A 20,983-nucleotide genomic window follows, 5' to 3' on the forward strand; every position below is an offset into this window, starting at 1 on the left:
TTATAGTCAGCATTTTTAGTCCAAGGAGATGCACATAAAACCCAAAGACAAAGTGCTCTCACAGTGACGTGACTAGTTAGGATTCAGTGAAAAAATACAGCTTCCTACCAGAGAGCCACTTATGCCATGTCTGTTTTCATTTGGACACAGAAATTATTATTTGGCAGCTCTGAAAACATTATTGCTTCAGATGCTCTTGAAATAATAAAGTTAGAAAGAATGAAAAGTATGAGATTTTGTGCCCAGCAAACACCAAAGTCTAGAAGAAAGAAACTCTTTTAGACCCTGAAAATTACAATTTTACATTATTTCACTAATTGCTGTGTGCAAAGGAGCCAGTTCATTATAGAGCCACAGATCCTTTCTGTGACGAGAAATAACTGGTGACTTGAAAAAAATCCACAATCCAACATTGAGCTGAGTAGCAATTATTTTATGAGCTGAAGGAATGACTTCATTTGAAGTCTTGAAGTTCTTGGTGAAATAAGTCAGTCCCTGCCGTCACTAGTGGGGAGGAATATTTCCTCCTGTACTAAGAATACAGTGCTTCAGATGTACTGTTCTTCATCTCTTCCATTTATGAGCAATGACCACTTGTCCCCTTCTTCCTCAACAAACCCATTATGTTTTGGCAGCTTGTCTGCCGTCAAGGAAGAGAGAGATACTTGGCTAATCTGATCCCGAGGAGCTGATCTGGATGAATCCCTCCTCCTATCATCCATTCCAATATGAACACTGATTTGGGAAGGAGTAAGTGGCTTCATGTGGCCTTGAGCTTGTGCTTCATAACTTTCTGTGTCTGGCTTCTTATAACTAAGAAGAGAAAGAGAAAACATATTTACTACCAAACGATGAATGTGTAGACGTGTCTTCACATCAGAACAAATCAGAAACTTCTGATAACCCAAATGTTACCTGCACCTCAGACACAATGTCAATGACTAAAAGTACTGGTCATACAGCATTAAGACATTTCAACAGTAGAAGAGAGGGACTCTCAAAGTGAGACTCTTTAAGAGTTTTTATGAGTTTGCTGAATTATGAAAGGGCTCATAGTAGACAATTGCAGAGGAATGGATTCAGTAACCCAAAAAATCACTTTCTGCTTCAATGTGTTCTAGGTCAAAAAAAAGCCCAGCAATGACAAGTATGCATGGTCTTCTTCATATACATGTATTATCTTGCTCTTTGGAATCTGAAGCTGTGTTCAGCTGATGTGAAGCTTCAAGAAAGATTATTGTCCCACAGAGTATACTGTAATACAGCTTCCGTAAGTCTGAAGCCAAATATGTTTTGGGGGGTTCTCAATATCTAAACACAGTGGAGTCTGATAGTTATTGTACAGCACAAAATCAAAAGATTAATCCTTTCAATGAAATTTCTCATCCTTTGTATAATCACACACAGAAAAATTTGAGGATTAAAATCCTGTAGTGGTAGGGCTGATTCTGCAAACAGACATGAGTATGTATGCAGTTTTTATTCTAGATTGCCATCTCATTGAGCATTTGCAGGATCAGAAATATGATGCAGCAACAGATTTTGTATATTAGTTTATACTATACTACACTACACTATACAGAGGATGCCAGCTACAGCAGAAATATGTGGAGGCTTGGACTAATTTCAGACACTGTGAAAAATCTTTTTTTTTTTTTTTTTTAAGATGGCTACTCACAAAGCTGTTAAAAACAGGTTCACTGTAACTGCAAAATGGGTGCCAAAATGGGCACCCAAAAAACATAGCATAAAAAAATTACTAGAATTGCTAGGAGGTTTTTTTTTATAGTTGAGAAATTGTGTCCCTTCCAAAAATACAGAGCAAGATATTTTATCTGTAGCAAGCTGCAAAAGAATAAATACACTGCTTCTCTCTCAGGTGTGGTGTCCCTGTCCATGGCAGGGGGGATGGAAATAGATGATCCTTTCCAACCCTATGATTCTTTCTCTCTGGCTAGATTAAATAGACAAAAAAATAAAATCAGGTACAAATCTAAAAAAAAAATCTAATGCTACATTATGGAGAACTATCTTTTAAATTATTTTTTTTCACTTGATACAGCAAAAACAGTGCTGATCATTATTGCACTTCCTGTTGAACTAGATCTCCAACACAGTTGTCCACATGGCATCCAGTGGCACTTTTAGCTGCTAGTTAAGGAATACCCAGTACTGTCTTAGTCCAGGTGTGTTCATAATAGTGACACCTGTCTCTTTTGGAGCCAAGGATTAGAAAGTACAGCCCCAAGCTAAAAGACTGTCACATACTTCTATTTGGACAAAGCCCAAAGTAATATTTCACTTGAGGCTCAGCAGCAGTGCTGCCTATGGTTCCCCAGCTGATGAATATAAGAGAACTTGCCATTTCAGCTGCAGGGAAGACAGCACGACAGACACAGAAGAAGCTGCCATTGCAGCTGATCCCATCCAAGGCTGAAGCACAAGGCCAATAGGCATGAACACACCTAGCAAAAAAGCATATATGGACATGAGTCAGAACCACCTGTCTCAATACAGACATTTCTGTCCATGCATATCATGGATCAGCAGTTCTACAACACGACTTGCTGAGACCTCCATAAACACAACTGGACTGATATACATATATTCACTTGTTTTAAAATATGTCCTTTTCACTTCAGAGGATGACCTTTGCACCAATTCAGCTACAAGATAGCGGCCACAAGGCAGGACTATTTGTCCCTTACAGCTATTCTGCACATAGGAAACAAAGCAAAAGCAATAGAAAGACAAGGTAAATGCCCAGGCAAAGCAGGAAGAAGTTAGTCATAAAGAAAAAGAACTCTTGAAGTAAGATTTAAGGAGGAATTTGGAGCATATCTAACAGAAGCAGAGAGAATGCAAGCAGTGGGAGAGAAAATGTGTGATTCAATAAAAGAGGAAACACTAGGAGTGGAATGATACCTCTGGTTAGAGCTGTGTTTGAATATACAGAAACTAATCCCCAAGTACTGCTGTGTGAAATAAAAGCATGCTTTTAATTTCATCATATAAGAATTTATTCCCAAGAGTTTAAAACTTGGGGAACAAAGGTTATTGGGTGTTTTTTTTTCCAAAACATGTTAAAAAAAAAAAAAATTTTTTTGTCCTCCTGACAAGGTTTAAATACTCTAGGATTCTCTTTGGTTCTTTGAGCAGGAAATCCCGTGAGAGGCACCACAGAACTCAACAGTGCTTCTGTCTTCAATAAACTGAGCTCTGGCAATCACATACCTGCTGCTATGGGTATTCCAAGCAGATTATAAATTAAGGCAAGAACCAGATTTATTCGTATTCTCCGAACTGTTCTCTTTGATAAGTGAATACTGGCAACTACATCCAGCAAGTCATTCTGCAAGACAGAAGAGCATTGAAAGTTTTCCACATGCAGTCTTCCAAATACAAAATCAAATATAAGAGTGTCAGTAATAAAAGAGTACAGGCCAAGACTGTAGTGCTCACTCGGATAAGAACAACATCGGCTGCTTCAATCGCAACATCAGTGCCTGTCCCAATTGCAATTCCAACATCGGCCCTGGCTAGTGCAGGAGAATCATTGACTCCATCACCAACCATTGCAACCTTCACCCTCCCATTTTGGAGCTCCTGGACCTTTGCAACCTTGTGAGAAGGAAGAACCTCAGCAAAGACTTTTTTGATCCCAACCTATGTATAAAGAAAGAAACAAAGAAAGAAAGTTGGTGATATGCTTCCATGCTGAAATGAATGTTCTGTTTGAAGGGAAAACAAAGATCAACCAAACTAATTCTGGTGGAGACAACACTTGCAAGCTACACGGAAAGCTTAAGAACAGCATGCCTTTGGCACAAAAAAAGGACTGATTACACCCCCCTCCATCTTTACTGCAGACATGCTGGCAAAACATGCTCTGCTATTAGTGTCATACCCCACAAGGCATGTAGAAGTAGAGCTTCTGGCTCTACAGCGCTGACAATAAAGGTTTAATGGTTAGAAAAGCCAGGTTTCAGCTATACATGTTGCTTAATCGACCAAAAAGTTTCAGTGAAATCATAGACTCACAGAATTATTTAGGTTGGAAAAGACCTTTAAGACCAACAAGTCCAACCCTTAAGCTGGCACTGCCAAATCCACCACCAAACCCTGTGCCCAAGTGCCCCATTTACGCGACTTTTAAATATCTCCATGGGTGGAGACTCTGCAACTTCCTGCACAGCCTCTTCCAATGCTTGATGACCCTTTCAGTGAAGAAATTGATCCTAATATCTAATCTAAACCTCCCCTGGCACAACTTGAGGCCATTTCCTCTTGTCTTATTATCTGTTTCTTGGGAGAAGAGACCAACACCCACCTTGCTGCAACCTCCTTTCAGGTAGATGTTTCCCCCTAAGCTGAGTTACTTCTCCAAATTCACCAAGGTGAACAGAGTTTTAGAAAGTCACCATGGTTTTGGGGGGCTTTTTTTTTTTTTTTTTTTGCAGCACAGAGAAGCAAATACCTGAGTAGCAATGGCTTTTGCAGTTTTTCTGTTGTCCCCCGTTATCAGCACCACATCTATGCCCATGTTTTTCAGTGTGTGCACAGCAAGTGCTGCCTCCTGCTTGACAGTGTCTGCTATTGCAATCATTCCGCAGAGCATGCCTGCATAAAGAAATGTCCTCTGTCAGAGGGAGCTGTGGAGGCAAAGTGACAGCAAGAGAACAGGACTTCCCCTCCATCTATCACACCATGGCATCTTGTGAAATAACACATTCTGGCCAATATTGACACTCATAAGCCTAAAAAAACATCTACAGTTTTCTAGGTTTTGGGCTTTTTCTTGCACATGCATGCATACTTTGCCATTTATCCCTTTCAGATCAAACAACAAACACCTTTGATACCTGTGCACAGGGAAGAAGAGGAGGAGGGTATCCTGTAAGCATGCCTGCCTAGTTTTCATGGTATAGACAAATACAATAGCTGGCCAGAGAAAGTTCTCGTTTCTGTGCCCAGGTCAGATGTTGAAGCCACTCCTCCAGGAGGAAGCATATAGAGTATCTGCTTTTATGTCCCCTAATCTTTCAGGGTTGAATCTCTATTATAATTAAGTACTTTCATACACAAGTGTTGTACCTGCCATCCAATGCATTGATTCAATAGTGCATCCACATTTCCTTTATATGACTTACAAAATCTCCATTGTTTTATCACTGCATGTTACCTATCAAAAGTAAGTACTTAACTAAGTTTTGTACCCCATATCTCTATTTGCTGTCAATAGTAGCGATGGGAACACCAGCTGTATATCAGGGCCCTTATTTCCATGTTAAGAGGACTTTATTTTGCTGGCCTACTAAGGAAGCCCAGGCTGAGGACATGCAAACACTTCTCAAAATTGCTCTCTAGGAGCATCAGGAATATTTATTCAGTAGCTGAATCAGAGGCCCCATTTCCAGATCACGGATGCACTGGCAATCTATCGTCATTACTGTGGTGTCTCATAGTAAGGTATTGTCTGGGATCTCTTTCTGTTTAGCACAGAACCCCTCTGGCAGAACTCATTTAGTCTAATCTATTATACTTGAAGGATCTAACGAATCATCATGTTTAGTCATGAAATGTTTTGAAATCAGTGATGCAATAGGTTGTCCTGTGATCCTTGAGCAACGTAAAGTTAGGATGGGACATGGCACTGCTTTTCTGAGCAACAGTCCTAGGCAACAGGAGATCCATAAAATAAAATTAAAAAAATTTTAAACTACCCAAAAAAATCTTATAAACACTGTTCTGAGTTGAAAACTTCTTTTAAGAACACCTTAATACTTGGCAGTTCACAAGCAGTTCTGCACTAAAAGATTAGTAATTTCTTGACGCTAAGCACCAATGAATTGCTCCAGTTTGTTTTTATCCATTCCATGGTAGGATTAACTGATGTTAGTAAGTCACACCAAAGAAGAGCAGTTACCATCTATAGCCACTAGTATTGCAGTCTGTCCTTTTGTTTCATGATCTGTCATTGCATCATTTATGTCATTTGCAATATGCAAGCCATTGCGTCGCATCCACTCACGATTTCCAATCAACACCGAGTACGTGTGAGAAGCTGATGGACCTTTGTGCACAGACAGAAAACAAAATGAGCAACTCAAAACAGTGAACGCGAGCCAGAGATGTTTGAGGATGACAATGTCAGGGTGCATTATCTAAGAAAACCTCTTCTTCAGGGGTTCTTTTGTGTGCCAGATTGGCATGGTCACACCCTGGACACAAACAGAATTAGTCTTGTTCAAGTGCTGCTGTCATGGCCAAACAGAAATGCACAGGCACTACCTAAGTGAGCCTCATAAAACTCTTCTCCCTCAGGCTTCAGTCTGTGCCTGTTTATACACAGAACTGCATCGTGAACTTAATGGAAGTATTTGCGTTTGCCTTGGCATTGTTTTTCTGAGTAAGTGCAGTATTCATGGTTTGTAAATGCAATGCTGCTTTGTTCTCACAGCTAATGGCTTCTTTCTAATATAAAGGCTATTTCTGGTAAGAAAAAAAGTAGTTTTGTTCTAACAAAGAATGAAACCATACATAGGGCACCTCATTATGAATTCAATCCAACTTCACAAGAGCTGTATGAAGCAGGTGAGAAAATAGTACATTAACACCATTCACAAATGGCAGAGTTCTAATGATTAAAGTTCTTCTTTCATTTACTTCTTCTAATAGCTTTCTCAAAAAGGTCAGGAGAGCCACAGCTTTCTGAAGAGAACTGATGAGCTTCTTAAGGAAGGCTTTAAATACTTTTTCTTTCCCTTCTACACTACAAAAGTGGCTTCCACAGAGCTTGAAACAAAACCAAATGTATTGGCCTAATCAAAGCCATGAGGCACCGAAACTCAGTTTGCAGATAAATCATGCTTCATTGTGCATCTGCTGAAAAGATTATTATTTTTTTAAGTGCCTTGAGAGATATATGAACAGAAAACAAAAGGTCCAAGTTAATATGGAACTAAAGGGTAGGATATAAAAAGTTGCAGCGAGATATATGCTAAATATATGCTAAATGTAACTGCTATAAATGGGGAGATAATGCTAATTGGCCAACTTTGCTCCCTGCTGGACAATTCTTCTATCCGAAAGGAACACTGCTGAGTATGCCTTAGGGCCTGTGTATTGTGTGGACTTTTTGAGTACCTACCATTGTAGCATCTAAATTCTTATTTAGGTTTCTGAATTGCAGAGAGATTCAGAGTAGGGGAAAGAGAGCTTTGATTTTCCTTAAGGCCCATTTTTGTGCCACATGTTGTCTACTTCTGCCATAAATCCACCTGTCTGCTGTTCCTAGCCCTATGGGATTGTTTTACAGTGGTCAGCACTGCTGATTGACTAGCTCTCCCATTGTGACTGGCAGTCACTTTGGTGGCAGACATACCATGTGATTCTGAGAGCATGACCAGCATGTTGTCTCCCAGAGGAGCACTGCTGTCCCCACTCCTGTTAGTGTCCAGCTTATCGAGACCCTCCTCGGCCATATCCAGGACAGCCTCAACACCTCCGACCTTGCAGCTGATGCCACAGCCTGGGACTGCCTGGAAGTCGGTGCAGTATCCCAAGCTCTGAGTACCAAGCTCCTGCAGATGTAACCAGAGTTCATCATCAGTCTGTGCTACCCACATGGGGTACAAATATTAGATAACCCCTGCTGAAAAGAGGCCTCATTTGTCCTCTTGACAATGACTGACTGACTGAAAAGCAGTATGGAGTATCCAGTAGCACAGAAGTTAAAATAAGGATGTTCTGGACATGCTGTGGTTTAGATTTCTAGAAAGAGGCAGCCATGCAGGTCACATCCAGGTCTCAGCCCTAGCACCAGCAAACTATAAAGGGCAGCTTTTCCTCATAGCTGAAAGATGAAGCAGTTACATTGGGGGTACATGGCCTCAGACAAGACTAGGAACTAAAGACAACCACTGTAACCATACAGCCACACAGCTTCTGAAGAGGTGTAACTTCTAATTAACCTAACAGACAACTGGCTGTGGGGGATCAGGCCTTTTATATAAAGGTGATCTGTCTGGATTGTAAAGGAACTGGGTTTTTCTGTTGAGTTAGAGAGAGAAGCCAGTGAGAACTTTCAAGATGAGAAAAGGGATTACCAGGATCCTATGAATTAGCAGAAGAATGGAGAAAATCATAGAATCACAGAATGGTTTGGGTTGGAAGGAACCTTAAAGACCATCCAGTTCCAATGCCCCTGCCACGGGCAGCGGCACTTTCCACTAGACCAGGTTATTCAAAGCCCCATCCAGCCTGGCCTTGAACGCTTCCATGTATGGGGCAGCCACAATTTCCTTGGGCAACCTGTGCCATCACCTCACCACCCTCACATTGAAGAATTTTCTCCTAATGTCTAATCTAAATCTTCCCTCTTTCAGCTTACAGCCATTATAAAGCTTAAAGCCAAAATATTTATTTATAAACAAGTTATTCTGGGTTGTCTCTGGAAGCTGTAAATACAACACTGGAAGCTGGAATTTCAATGGTCTTCTTACAACACAGGGATGATAAGGCAGGCACTAAGAATATTAGCAAACAGTAATGCTGAGCAGCTTTGCAATTCATATAAGCCATGACCCAGTAATAGCTGGTGCATGGAATGACTACAGAAATGTCAGGGTACTAAGACAAATTTGAAAACAGAAAATATAAAATACCAGAAAGGCAACTGAAACATTACCCATATTCTCTTCTTCCTATTGTTAACTTCTAAATTTTATCACTGAAAGATGTATCACTAATAAGTTTGGTATGTTCTTGCCAATAAATTTTTCCATAAATCAATTAATGACTTGTCTTTGCAAACCGAAATTGTCTATTTAAACCACGCTTCCTATTTTGGTTACTATTTGTGCTTTCATTCTTCCTGAAACATTTGAGGTACACATGCAATATATAAATGACCTTTGAGGATTTGCAAAATTTGGGAAGACTAGAGTAATCTATTAATTCATTTGTGAAACTCACAAGTATCAGTTGCATAGTGAGGATTTAAAGCTTTTTGCCTAATCTATCCAGATAAGCAAGCAACTAATAAAAGCAACTAGTCGGATAACACATGAAATGTCACCACACACATTTGCTTCATGATGCTGTTTAAAGCATAAGTATTCCTCCTGCACATACATATTCCACAGTCCTTATTTCCCTACTAGTTCAGGAAAAATTTTGTAATATCTTGTTTGAGAACTCCACAGCATTATCAGAAAAGCAAAGCTTAGAATATGCTTTCTGGTATTGTCCAGACTAAGATGCACACTCATAAAATCTCCCAGCTTTCCAGTCTGTTACTATTCAGGCAGGCCTGTCCGTCTGGGACTTGCTCATTTTGTACAACATTGCTGCATTTGCACAGATCCCTTCAGGCCTTAGTGAATTGGAAGGATAAGTACCTCTTTGCAATATTTAGTAACTGCCACTCCTAGAGGATGCTCACTGCTGGCTTCTGCAGTGCCTACCACTGCCAGTACCTTCTTCAGAGAGAGCACAGCTGTGTCTCCCAGCAAAAGCACCCTCATGACTTTAGGAACTCCACAGGTGATGGTCCCAGTTTTATCAAACATTATAGTCTTGATCTGCAAAAAATAAACCAGAGTTACCACCTAAGTCCTGCAAGCATGGAGATGCTCATATGCTTTAGGCACATAAGCACAGGCAAAATCTTAATAATCATTGGATTATACCCACACCAAGACAGAATAAACCTGCAAAAGTAGGGATTCGTGTATGTACCTGGAACTATATGTACAGTAAGTCTCCTTATGCTTTCTTATTCAATCCCCAAACAGTGATTTCACCAAAGCTACAACATCATCCTGTACCTATACCAGGATCTCAGAAAACACTTATTACAGGACTTGTACTGTCCTCTGTGTGAGCGTGTATGTATCTACATGCAGGATTCACATAATCCGCCTTAATCACTTTTACCACAAGGTAGATGATCAAAGGAGGGCTTTTACAAGTACTGTTCTAAACAGTTAACAATAGCACTGGGAAGAGAGGACTCATTAATTTATTTGGTAATAGAGCAGGTGGGAAGAGTGCAAGAAGCTGCAACAAGTTCTGGAAACAACAACCTAACCAAAATCAACCTTGTACTATTCACCAAATTCAGCAATCCCTTGTTAGCCAGCCCAAGGGGTCTTGAGAATTGGGAATGAACCAAATAACACAGCCCCAAATACAATGAAACCCAAAGTTGAAGTCAGTTCTAACCCTGAAGATAACACAGCACAGAGAAACGCAAGAACCAGAAAACTCAACAAAGTAGTCACTAATTCTATTCCCAATTATTCCAACCCACCAACTTTGCAGAATCCAACAGTTCACCTGGTTTTCCAAGCCCTGATCCTAGTCTTGCTTAGATGCAAAAGGTAAAAGGTCATGACACTAATCAGCAGTCAGTTTTTGTTTGATTTTTTTTTTTTCCAGAGACTTGGGAAAACCTCTGGTCTGTGCTTTATAATGTCCAGCAAGAATAAGAATTACCATACTGTTTAACTTATTCGTACCACCCTTTTCAGTTCAAGTGTTTGCTGTGTGTCTAATCCAGCCTACCATAACATGGTTTAAACACATTCTTTTGACTGGCTGTGGACACATCAAACCTGTTCCTCCTTCAATCTCCCCGTCTTTTCATCAGTTTCCTTCCCTTGAAGGGCTTTTTCTAACTCCTTTCTATCTTTTTTCTCTGTTCTAAACCAACTTCAAATCATTCAGTTTTTCTCTTACATCCTACGTTTTAAACTGCTGATCATGAACAATATACATTTCATGACAGCCCTCTGAGGAAAGAAGGAAAACACTGGATTAATACTGGGCTCTTCTGCAGAAGAGGTAAAGAGAGTGCAAAATGCAGAAACTTCTGTGATCATGCAGAAGATTAGCAGCCTCACTTTTATGAGATTACAGAAACGGCTGACTCTCAACATTTTGCTATGGCTGCTTTGAAGAAAGAAGCCCAGATCTGTCTTCTTTCCCTTCATGACCAGCAACCAATAGAAAACAAATAATCAATATTCTTCAGTCTTTCTCTAGACCAGCAGGATTTTCTAGGAAATCCTTGCTGTGTAGCAAAGGTGGGTGAGCTGCAAAAGTATAGAATGAACTATTAACCTTGTGTGCCATTTCCAGGGGTTTTCCACCTTTGATGAGGATACCATTCTGTGCAGCAACACCTGTGCCCACCATCACAGCTGTGGGGGTAGCCAAGCCTAAAGAACATGGGCATGCAATGCTCAGCACAGTGATTGAGGTTTGAAACGCAAACCTCAGTATTAGTTCAGCTTTTGAAACGTCTTTGTTCTGATTCTGCAAGAAGAGAGAAGGGGCAGGGGGAAAGAAAGAGATGTATGATCGCTGATAGAAGACAACATAGTTGTACAATGAATCCTAGTCATTTCAAAAAACACATCTGCATGGAAACCTCCAGTACAGGAAAGCAATATATTATTGTTACTGCAACAGTACAAAAAGGTCAATGTTATGAATTGTTTATGGCAATATTTTCTATATGGTTTGCTGCTCAAGTACACTTATGTTTGACTCTGCTCTTGAGCTTCTGGGTGAAAATATAACTTTCCCTTATAGCTTAGTAAAGGACAACCCTATTTCTGGGTACACAGATTCCCACAGTTTCTGAGCATAGCAAACACACATCCTAAAGATAACAGAAGCTCATCTTTCTAAAGCTAAACCCACTGTCTGCCATCAGGAATAAGGATGTCCAAAAAAATTTAGGCACGATAAAAATGGCTCAGCTCCCTGCAACGCAGCTATAGATAATGTTTAGTCCACAAAGACTGCCAGTAATTTTAGTTTGTAGATACCACATACAGAACTAAGGGGTAAATGAAAAGATATATTTATACCTGCAGACAGATTTTTATTAGTGTAATTATTTGCTCTGTGTAGAAAACACCATATTGTATAAAAGTATTTACCAAACTGCAACATCAAACCCTACACACAGAAGGTTTGTTAATTACACTGGAAGATATCCTAACACCCGAAATCATCTCTTACTGAAATTACTTACAGGAAAATATTTTTGAATAACTTCAAAATTTATAAACCCAATTGTGACCCATACTATCAATGTCACTGTTGAAATGATGATGATAAAAGGTACAAAATATCCACTAAACTTGTCTGCCAGTTGCTGGATGGGTGCCTATAAGAAAGAAAAAAACAGATATTTGCATGTTTATGGTCAAAACACATAAATGTGCAACGTTCATGAAGATGTCTGATTGATAGTCTATCTCATTCTTTTTTGAAGTCTGGAGAAACACAGTTTGCTGAAGAAGTAAATATAGCAAAATATAGAATCTTTTTCTTATTTTATCAAAACCTATGAATAAAGTTTTCTTTTATTTTCACCTTTGACATTTGAGCTTCTTCCACTAATTTCACAATCTGTGCCAGAGTGGTATCATTACCAACATGAGTTGCATTAACAAGAACTGAGCCATGTGCATTTATAGAACCAGCAATCACTGTGCTCCCAGGCTTTTTAGTGACTGGCATAGCTTCCCCTAGAAAGAAAAGGTAAAATAAATAAACAAATACTCCTAATAACAGTGAATATAGTCCATTAGGCCACAGCTCATTGTATGCTAGCAAAATCCGTATGAGAAGCAATAATGATTAGAAATCATATATTATCTGTCTCTATCTAGTCAAGACATGTTAAGCGGTGTAATATTTTCATAAACATTTTTCTAGGTTTATTTCCAAAGAAAATGTTGTTTCTTTGGCCCTTTGGTCCAGTTCATCACCCTTCAAAGAGGCCAGGAGCAAATTGGTTGTAAAAGGAACTTCTAGGAATTTCTCCAGGTAATGCTTTGCATAGCCATGGGTAATGGAAATAAAGATATAAATCTGTCTTTATTTCTACCACCCTCAGTTTTCAAAGACTAGAAAAGTTGCCTTTGTGGCAAAGCTCCTCTTCTCACACTGCCTCTCAAAAAAAAGAAGCTCTATACAATCTTTATTTTCTTTATTTTTAGGGTTAGTGATAATGACTGGTTCTCTTAAACTAAGGGTGTTTTTGCTCCCCAGGCAAAGTAAATACAAAGTAACTAAAACAAGTAAGCTAATACCACTGTAAAGTTTTCATATCCTTTACTTATTTATAAGAATTGAACAATGCAGTTAATCCTTATTACATTTATAAAATGAAATGAAAATTTCAGAGGCTGTGAAAAAAGTCCCAGGACCTTTAATGAGCATCATGTTGTGAGGCTTTCTTTCCATCTCTGCACTGGGAGAAGTCCTGTTCAGTGCCCATGCATACAGACCCCAACATCTCAGCAATATTTCCCCATCACCCTTTAGAAGTTATTTGTGAGAAGGTACCATCTCTACAAACACATTCCAGTGGAAATTCCTACAAGATCTTTGGAATAATGACAATAGTATTTAGACTCTACCCATCTAATCACTAAGTTATTAAAAGTAACAAAACTGAGCAGAAATTCCTCAGTTTTTTAGGCTGTGTGCAGACACAGATTTGGCTTCAAGCTCACAAATGCTGGGCACAGCATCCATTAAGGTGGGAGGTTATGCACACAGCAGCTTTTGGGTTGTGTCTGCTCTATTTTCTTGTAAGAAATAATTCTAGAGGATTCCACTTCTTTGTGTAAGTGTAATGGAAGTTACCAGTAATGAGAGACTCATCTGCCATAGAAGTGCCTTCAATGACCTTTCCATCCACTGGGAACTTTCCACCAGGAACAACCTTTACGATATCACCCCTTTGAACCAGCTCAACAGCTACCTGCTCCTCCCTACAAAAGACACAAGTAGAACAGGCAGATTATTAACCCATCAAAAGAATAATGATGCTTTCACACTGACTACATCAAGCCTAGTCTTTGCACCGAGGCAAGCTGAAGCGGTTTTGGTTCACAAATAGGTACCTGATGATAGAGTGGTCAGGTCCAAGAGTCACCACAGTGGCTTCTGTGGCTTGAAGAGATATAAGTTTAGCAAGAGCTTCTGAGGTCCTACTCTAAGAAAGAGAGATGAATGTTTAAGATATATTGAGATATATAAATGCTGATGCCTAATTAACACAATGAACTCTAAATGACCTTGTATAATACAAGCTACAGCAGAGACATCTGACTCAAAATTCCCCTCAATAGCTTTGTTCTATTCTCATCACAAATACACAATAATTAATGTGAAGCTGAGTTACCTTTGCTATGTGTTCCAGCCATCTCCCAAGAGCAATGAATACGAACAGCATCGGAGGAGTGTCAAAGAAAGTGATGGGGCTTTTCTCTGCCTTTTCAACTATTGCTACCATGAGGATAACACAGGAATACACATAGGCAATCGTTGTGGCTAGTACGATGAGCACATCCATATTGGCCATCTTGTGCTTCAGTGACTTGTAAGCTTGTACGTAAAAATACCACCCACCAAGAAACTGTTGGTGTAAGCATGGACAGATTCATATTTAGATCACAGCAGTGAAAACAGAGTACATAATACTGCCTACAGCAGAATTATAAACACATAGTAGGTAAGGGAAAGCATTGCTGTCTCATGCAAATTTTGTATTGACATGACTTCAGTGAAGTAATCTACTAGCAGACTGACTCCATTGTCACCTTTTCACTTGCCTTTCCTTGTTCTCAAAACAGCTCTGCCAGTTAAATGTCATCCTTTCCCTCAGCAATGCAAGGTAAACAAGGCACTGAAGTTGAAGGTATTTTCCTACAGATACCCAATTAGTTTGCAGCTGATCAGGTATTTCTTCATTTTAATACTACCTTCACCACTTGGATAATTATCTGATGCAACTTTGTCAGAAGTAAATACTGCAAGCTATTACAGAATGGATAACTTGCAGAAAAGTGCCACTTTGTTCTGCATAGGTGGTACAGATAAGACAGCAGGCCTAATCCACTAAACCCTTCCAGTCTCCTGTTTTTATCACATCAGATTATATAAATGAGAGATTAAAGAGATTACTAGAAAGTAAACCCCACGAAGTCTGTGGACATACCTGAACAAAAGTGCACAGGACAAAGAAGAGAAGATTTAAAACAGATAATCCAGGAATGATGTTCTGTTCCAGCACCATAGACCCATGGTGCTCACCATTGGGTATTAGCATATAAATCATTAGGATTAAGACAGGGATACCAAACAGCAGGCTGCACAAGAAAGATTTCCTCCACCTGAAAAGTAGAAGCTGTAAATGCCTGGTTATCATACACCCCACAATACCAAGGCCTGTGCCAACACTGTGCTCGCTGCGCCAGACAAGGAGTATTAGTAATGTACTAACAGCTTCAGGATATATGGGAAAGAACCAGCATTTTGGGACAGTTTCAAGTGTCTCTTATATGTTTAACTGTATAGACTTCTATCAGTTAAAACCCAAAACTAATGAAAGTAATAAAAGTACTTGAACCAAGTAATGAATAGTAAAATTAAATAAGCTAAATTAACTGGGAAGGGAGGGGGAGTTACAGAAGATGATCTATACACATTCATTAGTGAGAGAGAAAGAGAAACACTTACTGCTGGATTTCCCTTTTATGATCTAGGTTATGTGCATTTGGAACTCTTCTAGCCACAGAAGCATGAAAGCCGATTTCCTTTTTATTGAAAGGGAGGGAAGATGAGTTAGTTTTGATTAAACTATGCATATTACTTATCACACACTTAAATGATACTACTTTTAGAAGAAATGCCAGAAAGGGACACTATTTCGTATTTAATAAATGCCAACTTCTTATTTTTAGATCCTGCCAACATGAGAGGATATTTCAGACAGTACTCAAAATGTAGACTGCAAAGGCTTTCCGCTACCTATACATAAACACAGTGTATAGAGGCAGTGAATGTCACAGTTTCCTTAGGCATAGGAACCTCCTACTGACAGCTGGAGTTTCACTGCCCTCCTCATCCAGGGATATTTATGACCTTTCATCTCCACCGGAAAACTATGAGAGATTGGAAAAACCACAAAGGAAGGTAAAAATGTATAAGCCACTGGGCTAGTCAATCTTGTGAGCATCTCCTTATCACTATCACAAAGTAGGCCAACCTGAAGTTGAACATCAAAGTGGCTAGAATTTGTTTAAACCTGTAAAACAACAAACTACAAGGCAAAGCATCCCCAAAACAAATAAAAGCAAATAGCCAGTTTTGACAGATGGTTCAATGTGTTACGGCAGTAGAATCATGCTCCCTCTCCCTAACCCCCACAAAAACTCCAAAGCATACTTGCAAGAACGATACATTTGAACTTTGTACCTGCACCATGAGATGCTTCTGCGACAAAATACACTTTACAGAACTACTTTGCCTAAACAGTCTAATAGTTAATATGTTAACCACTGCTGCCCCACCAATTCTGTGTCTTAGGAGCTTTTTCCTGCATAAATACTGTAGAACACAAATGGCAGTTTCTGCTGTCCTCCTGACTACTTAATCGCATGTTCCTCACACACATGCACTCTTCTGGTGGGGCAGAGAAAGAAAAAATTTTGTCCACAACTTGGCCATGGTAATAACAGATTTTGTGATCTGTGTGGTTACTGTTAAGCCAGGATTCTTTTCGTTTAGTGGCTGTATCACAAGTTCTTTCAGTTTAAAAAGTTCTCCTCTGAACTGCTGTGGGAATAAATGCCAGTGAAAACAGAGATGTGTAATACTTGTGGTATGAGCTGTTGTAAAACTCTTTTTACAGCCTCTTTCACTGGCAAGAGAAAGTAGTATTTTTTTCTGAAGTATCAACACTTCACTGAAATGACAGGGAATCAGACACACGTGATTTTACACACAGAATTGCAAAGAATGAATATATGACACTTTTACCAGATATAGATAAGAAAGGTTTGGTTTTGCAGTTTCAAGGGTATGTTTTCAGAGTAACAACCTGGGTGACTATGCACTAGGGTGGAGCACAGCTGCTTCACCACGACAGCATAAACCATATGGCAATAACAGTCATCTGCAAAAGTCAGTGAAACCTCTCAAATATTAACTGCTTTGTTTCCTTTTTAACTTCACCTTACAATTGTTCTTACATAAAATATTTCTAAAGCCTACCTCAATTATTTTTATAATATCTCGAGGTCCAGTAATCTCAGGATCAAATTGGATGTGAGCTTTGCATGTGGCAAGTGCAACTGAGGCGTATAATATGCCATTAGTTCTCATGAGTTTGGATTCAATATTGTGAACACAAGAAGCACAAGTCATCCCTGTAATCTAAAGAAAAGACAAATTGAGGTACAGTTAGCAGTCCCCAACATTCATCTAATATTTGTGGATGAACATGAGACTCACCCTCCTGGTGTCAGAAAGGTACTAATGACTACTCAAGCTCTGCTGGCACTGGCCCAAGCCCTCAGAATGAAGATTTTTATAGAGCTGTCTTAAATGAAACAAAGCTGAGAACATGACTATATACTTTTATCACAAAATTCTGGAAGCAGCAGTTATAGTCACAGCTGTATATCTGTATAGCAGCACTTGTACACTGCATTAACTGTCACAGTATTGCTAACATAGTTCTATCAGCAGCTATATTAACATTACCAAAATCAAACTGCATGTGTGACTTTCTCGCTTACTTAAATTTTCCTGTGGCTTCAATAAGACATGTTCCTACTTCCTTCTCTGTTAGCACAACTGTTGACTGTTGCTATCTGTCTTTTAGTAGGTATGTGTCAGAGACTAAAAACAGACTTTTGAAGGATCTGTTCTTCATAGAAACAATTTACTAATTTTACCCAAAGTACTCGGACCTCTATACAAAGCCCCAGGCATTATTAACACGTATTTGGTGCTACATTCTCAGTTACTCAGTCTGTAGTGTTGACTGAAGTGCTTTCACAGAAAAGTTCAATTTCATTTCTCTTTTCTATGGAAAACCTATTCTGTACATACAACTATCACTTTTCATTTCAACACCTTTGGACAGGTTCTTCCAAGAGGAATTGATTTTGTCTTTTCAGCAATTAAGAAAAAATAGTGTCACCAGCCAGACTGACCTGCTGTAGCCACAACTCCTTAACCAGAAGCATTTGCAAGAAAATTATTTTTCCAGACCAAACCCAACACATAATTTCAAATATGCATGACTTACTAGAAGTTCCACATTCCCTTCTGTTTCTGCATGATCTTCTATGACAGTAGCACCAAAACCCAAATTCTGGATCAGCTGTGCTATTTCAAGAGGCTGTATGAGTTCTGGCTTGTATTTTATCTCTGCTTTACCTGCCATCAGTGCTACCAACACTGAAATAATCCCTGCAGTGGCAATAATAAAAAATATTAGATAATGTAGCTCCTTTGAGAGGAAGAAAAATAAAACATTACCAGTAAATGTCAGCGAGGGCTGTAACAACTTAACAGATGTTATAAGCCTAATGATTTCTCTCTGCCTCCTAGTGTTGCTCCCTAGTCACAACAGCAGTTTCCCTTGAGATCCAGCCACACAGCAGCTCCCTTCAGCAATGAGAACTGCAACGGTTACACACAGAGGGAGGTGAGCTTTGCTACGATCTAATGAGAAAAAAAAAAAAATGTACAGAAGCAATCTTTACACTCATTGCTACAAGCTCTACCCTGGACTCTCTAAGTCTGGAAAGCCCTAAACAAACCCCACAGCACAACGCTAGGCCTTTTTCTTTACTTATTTTTCCCTTTAAATTGTTTTTTCATCTTCTTTTTGGGTGGGCTTTTTTTCTTTTTTTCTTTTTTTTTTTTTCTTTTTTTTTTTTTGTTTGTTTTGTTTTTCCTGTTTATCTGCTTTTGGTTGGTTTTGTGGTTTTTTTTTTAATAAATCAACGCACAGAAATCTACACTTAGAATTGAAAAGTAAAATACAAAAATCACAGGCAAAAATAACTGTTCTGGAGTGCTAATGGTTTCTTAGATTTTTAAATCAAGGCAGTGAGACCACCACTGGGAGACTGAGGGCACAGTAATCAATAAGCAAAATCCTCCAAAGGCATCCCCACACAAATTAAATCAGACATTGCTGGGGCTCACCTGTTCATCTTCTATATGGCCAGAGGAAAGGCAGCTCCAGTGTGCAGACTTCTAACCTAATCAGCTTTGCTGTGCCTAAGTTAATATAATTACCCAGGCACTGGAGCCACACATTTGCTTATACCTGCTTTAGCAAATGTGACCTGAAAGGTAAGTTTCACATCACAAACATGCCAGAGCTCTCAATAGCTCTGGAAGAGATGGATTGATTTGTAAAGCAATAAAGCCCTGAAAATTAAATGAGAGCCATTTTCTTGCCTTGTGCCTTAGTTGAAATTTTTATCACATTGCAGCAGCTTACTGTTACAATATAACTATGCCCACTGGGTTTGCCCACCACTGCAGTAGGGTAGTTAAACAGTGATACAGTTACATTAGCACTAAGAGAGAACTTAAGCCTGTTTAACCTTCAGATGTTGTACCACAGCCTCTTCCATTAATCACATGGAATACCTTTTCCATCCTATAGTCCCTTACAGACTCATTATTGTCATAGAATCATAGAATGCTTTGGGTCAGAAGGGACATTAAAGATAATCTAGTTCCATCCCCTTGCTATGGGCAGGGACACCTTCCACTAGACAAGGTTGCTCAAGGCACCACCCAACCTGGCCATCAATTAAGATTACAGGAAACTGAAATTTATTACCATCTTGTTTCTGTAAATTCCTCTCAATGGTAGACACACAGGATGCACAGGTCATGCCCGTGATTTGTAAAAAACACTTCCCAGCTGTCACTCCACTGGGCTGGTTTGGCCCATCAGGATGTGGTCTGTCTGGAGCAGCATCCGAGGAACAGCCTTGGAGAGAAGGATCTGGAGCTTGAGGCTGCACAGAAGCTTTGCTGGTGCCAGGCTGCTGCTTATGTTCTCCAGTGGCAGTATCTTGAATAAATGCACAATACACTGAACAAGCACTATTTACAGTGAGATTGGGTGATGCAAAATTACAAACAGGTCACATTTATCAATCATGCAAAGTCTCTTGGTTGTTTGAAAGGTGACATAGTAATCTTGGTGTCTTCATGGAAATAATACATCTGTGTAACAATATATATTCACCAGTAGCACTTGCATGACCATTTAACCCTACAGAACCAGTTTTCCACTTTCAGATGGCAAATGACTCCCTCCAATTTCAATGCCTAGACCTGACAGATACCTCCACTCAACAAAGATATACTGCTATCTAGAGGGTCCTTATCCAGCACAGAGAATGCAGTCCAATCATATCCCTTCTGTCGCTGCTGTCATCTGTGCACAACACGTAGCACTTCATCTCAAACAAGGAAAAGGACAAGTTTCTCAACATGTTTCTCTTTATGGCACAATATTTACACTGCAAGTACTGCCAAATGAATAGTGGAAGGATTTGCAGCACCCAGATGACCTCAACACATACAGGTCTGTTGCACTAATTTTTGTTCTTTACTAGATACTGAACAGACAACCAACAGCTCCAGCTGTGTTCACAAACTGCCTCCCTTTAGCAGAGGTTTGTATAAAGGAGCAAGAGTTGTTTCTGAACACATTAAACACAGGGGGTCCCCTCCTTTTCCACAGATAAATCAGGTTCCACCAACAAATTATAAACCACACAAATCATAATGAAAGACCACATATGGGCTCCTCCTCATTTGTAGTAGTACCACAGATTCAGAGGGATTGGACCCATGAGAAAAGCAAACAGGATGTGGTCTATTGTGGTCAAACTAAATCATTCTAGGTAAAGTACATCAGTACCTGAAAGCAAATCTGTTGAGGTGAAGCAGATAAATATTGCCACATCTGAAATTCACTAAAGAGGAGATTGTGCACCATAGCAAGTTCTTAAGAATTGAGCACATATACAAAACATACAAACTGTGCTGTAGCTACATGCTACATGTGCCACAGCTACATGTGGAAGCACCTACTCCCACCGAAGAGTACCTGCATCTTGCT

At 39.5% G+C, this 20,983-nt stretch overlaps 1 protein-coding gene across 9 annotated transcripts in view; it reads right to left on the minus strand.

Moving 5' to 3' along the window:
• Positions 1-418: 418 nt before the first annotated feature.
• ATP7B (ATPase copper transporting beta) overlaps positions 419-20,983 on the minus strand; it is a 28,427-nt gene continuing 7,862 nt past the window's right edge. For 2 of the 9 annotated variants that reach the window (XR_009744137.1, XR_009744141.1), the window contains 19 exons: positions 19,688-19,945; positions 18,131-18,294; positions 17,089-17,250; positions 15,553-15,629; positions 15,032-15,206; positions 14,216-14,449; positions 13,935-14,026; positions 13,675-13,802; positions 12,394-12,548; positions 12,050-12,184; positions 11,128-11,322; positions 9,402-9,584; positions 7,385-7,583; positions 5,927-6,073; positions 4,478-4,620; positions 3,463-3,666; positions 3,235-3,352; positions 2,269-2,465; positions 419-813 (listed from right to left, as the gene is read on the minus strand). Coding sequence is in view for 3 of the 9 variants with exons in the window: in XM_061457421.1 (XP_061313405.1) it covers positions 549-813; positions 2,363-2,465; positions 3,235-3,352; positions 3,463-3,666; positions 4,478-4,620; positions 5,927-6,073; positions 7,385-7,583; positions 9,402-9,584; positions 11,128-11,322; positions 12,050-12,184; positions 12,394-12,548; positions 13,675-13,802; positions 13,935-14,026; positions 14,216-14,449; positions 15,032-15,206; positions 15,553-15,629; positions 17,089-17,250; positions 18,131-18,294; positions 19,688-19,945 (3,137 nt within the window). In the remaining 6 variants the exon portion in view is untranslated. Of the gene's footprint in view, positions 814-2,268; positions 2,466-3,234; positions 3,353-3,462; positions 3,667-4,477; positions 4,621-5,926; positions 6,074-7,384; positions 7,584-9,401; positions 9,585-11,127; positions 11,323-12,049; positions 12,185-12,393; positions 12,549-13,674; positions 13,803-13,934; positions 14,027-14,215; positions 14,450-15,031; positions 15,207-15,552; positions 15,630-17,088; positions 17,251-18,130; positions 18,295-19,687; positions 19,946-20,983 lie in introns of those variants that run through there. The other 7 variants (XR_009744138.1, XM_061457421.1, XM_061457422.1 and 4 more) reach the window with 7 other exon arrangements.

The sequence above is a fragment of the Pezoporus flaviventris genome, unplaced genomic scaffold (genome assembly GCF_033815535.1).
Source record: "Pezoporus flaviventris isolate CSIRO_AGI_PZ_B2104156 unplaced genomic scaffold, CSIRO_AGI_Pfla_v1 ptg000025l, whole genome shotgun sequence".
NCBI lineage: Eukaryota > Metazoa > Chordata > Aves > Psittaciformes > Psittacidae > Pezoporus > Pezoporus flaviventris.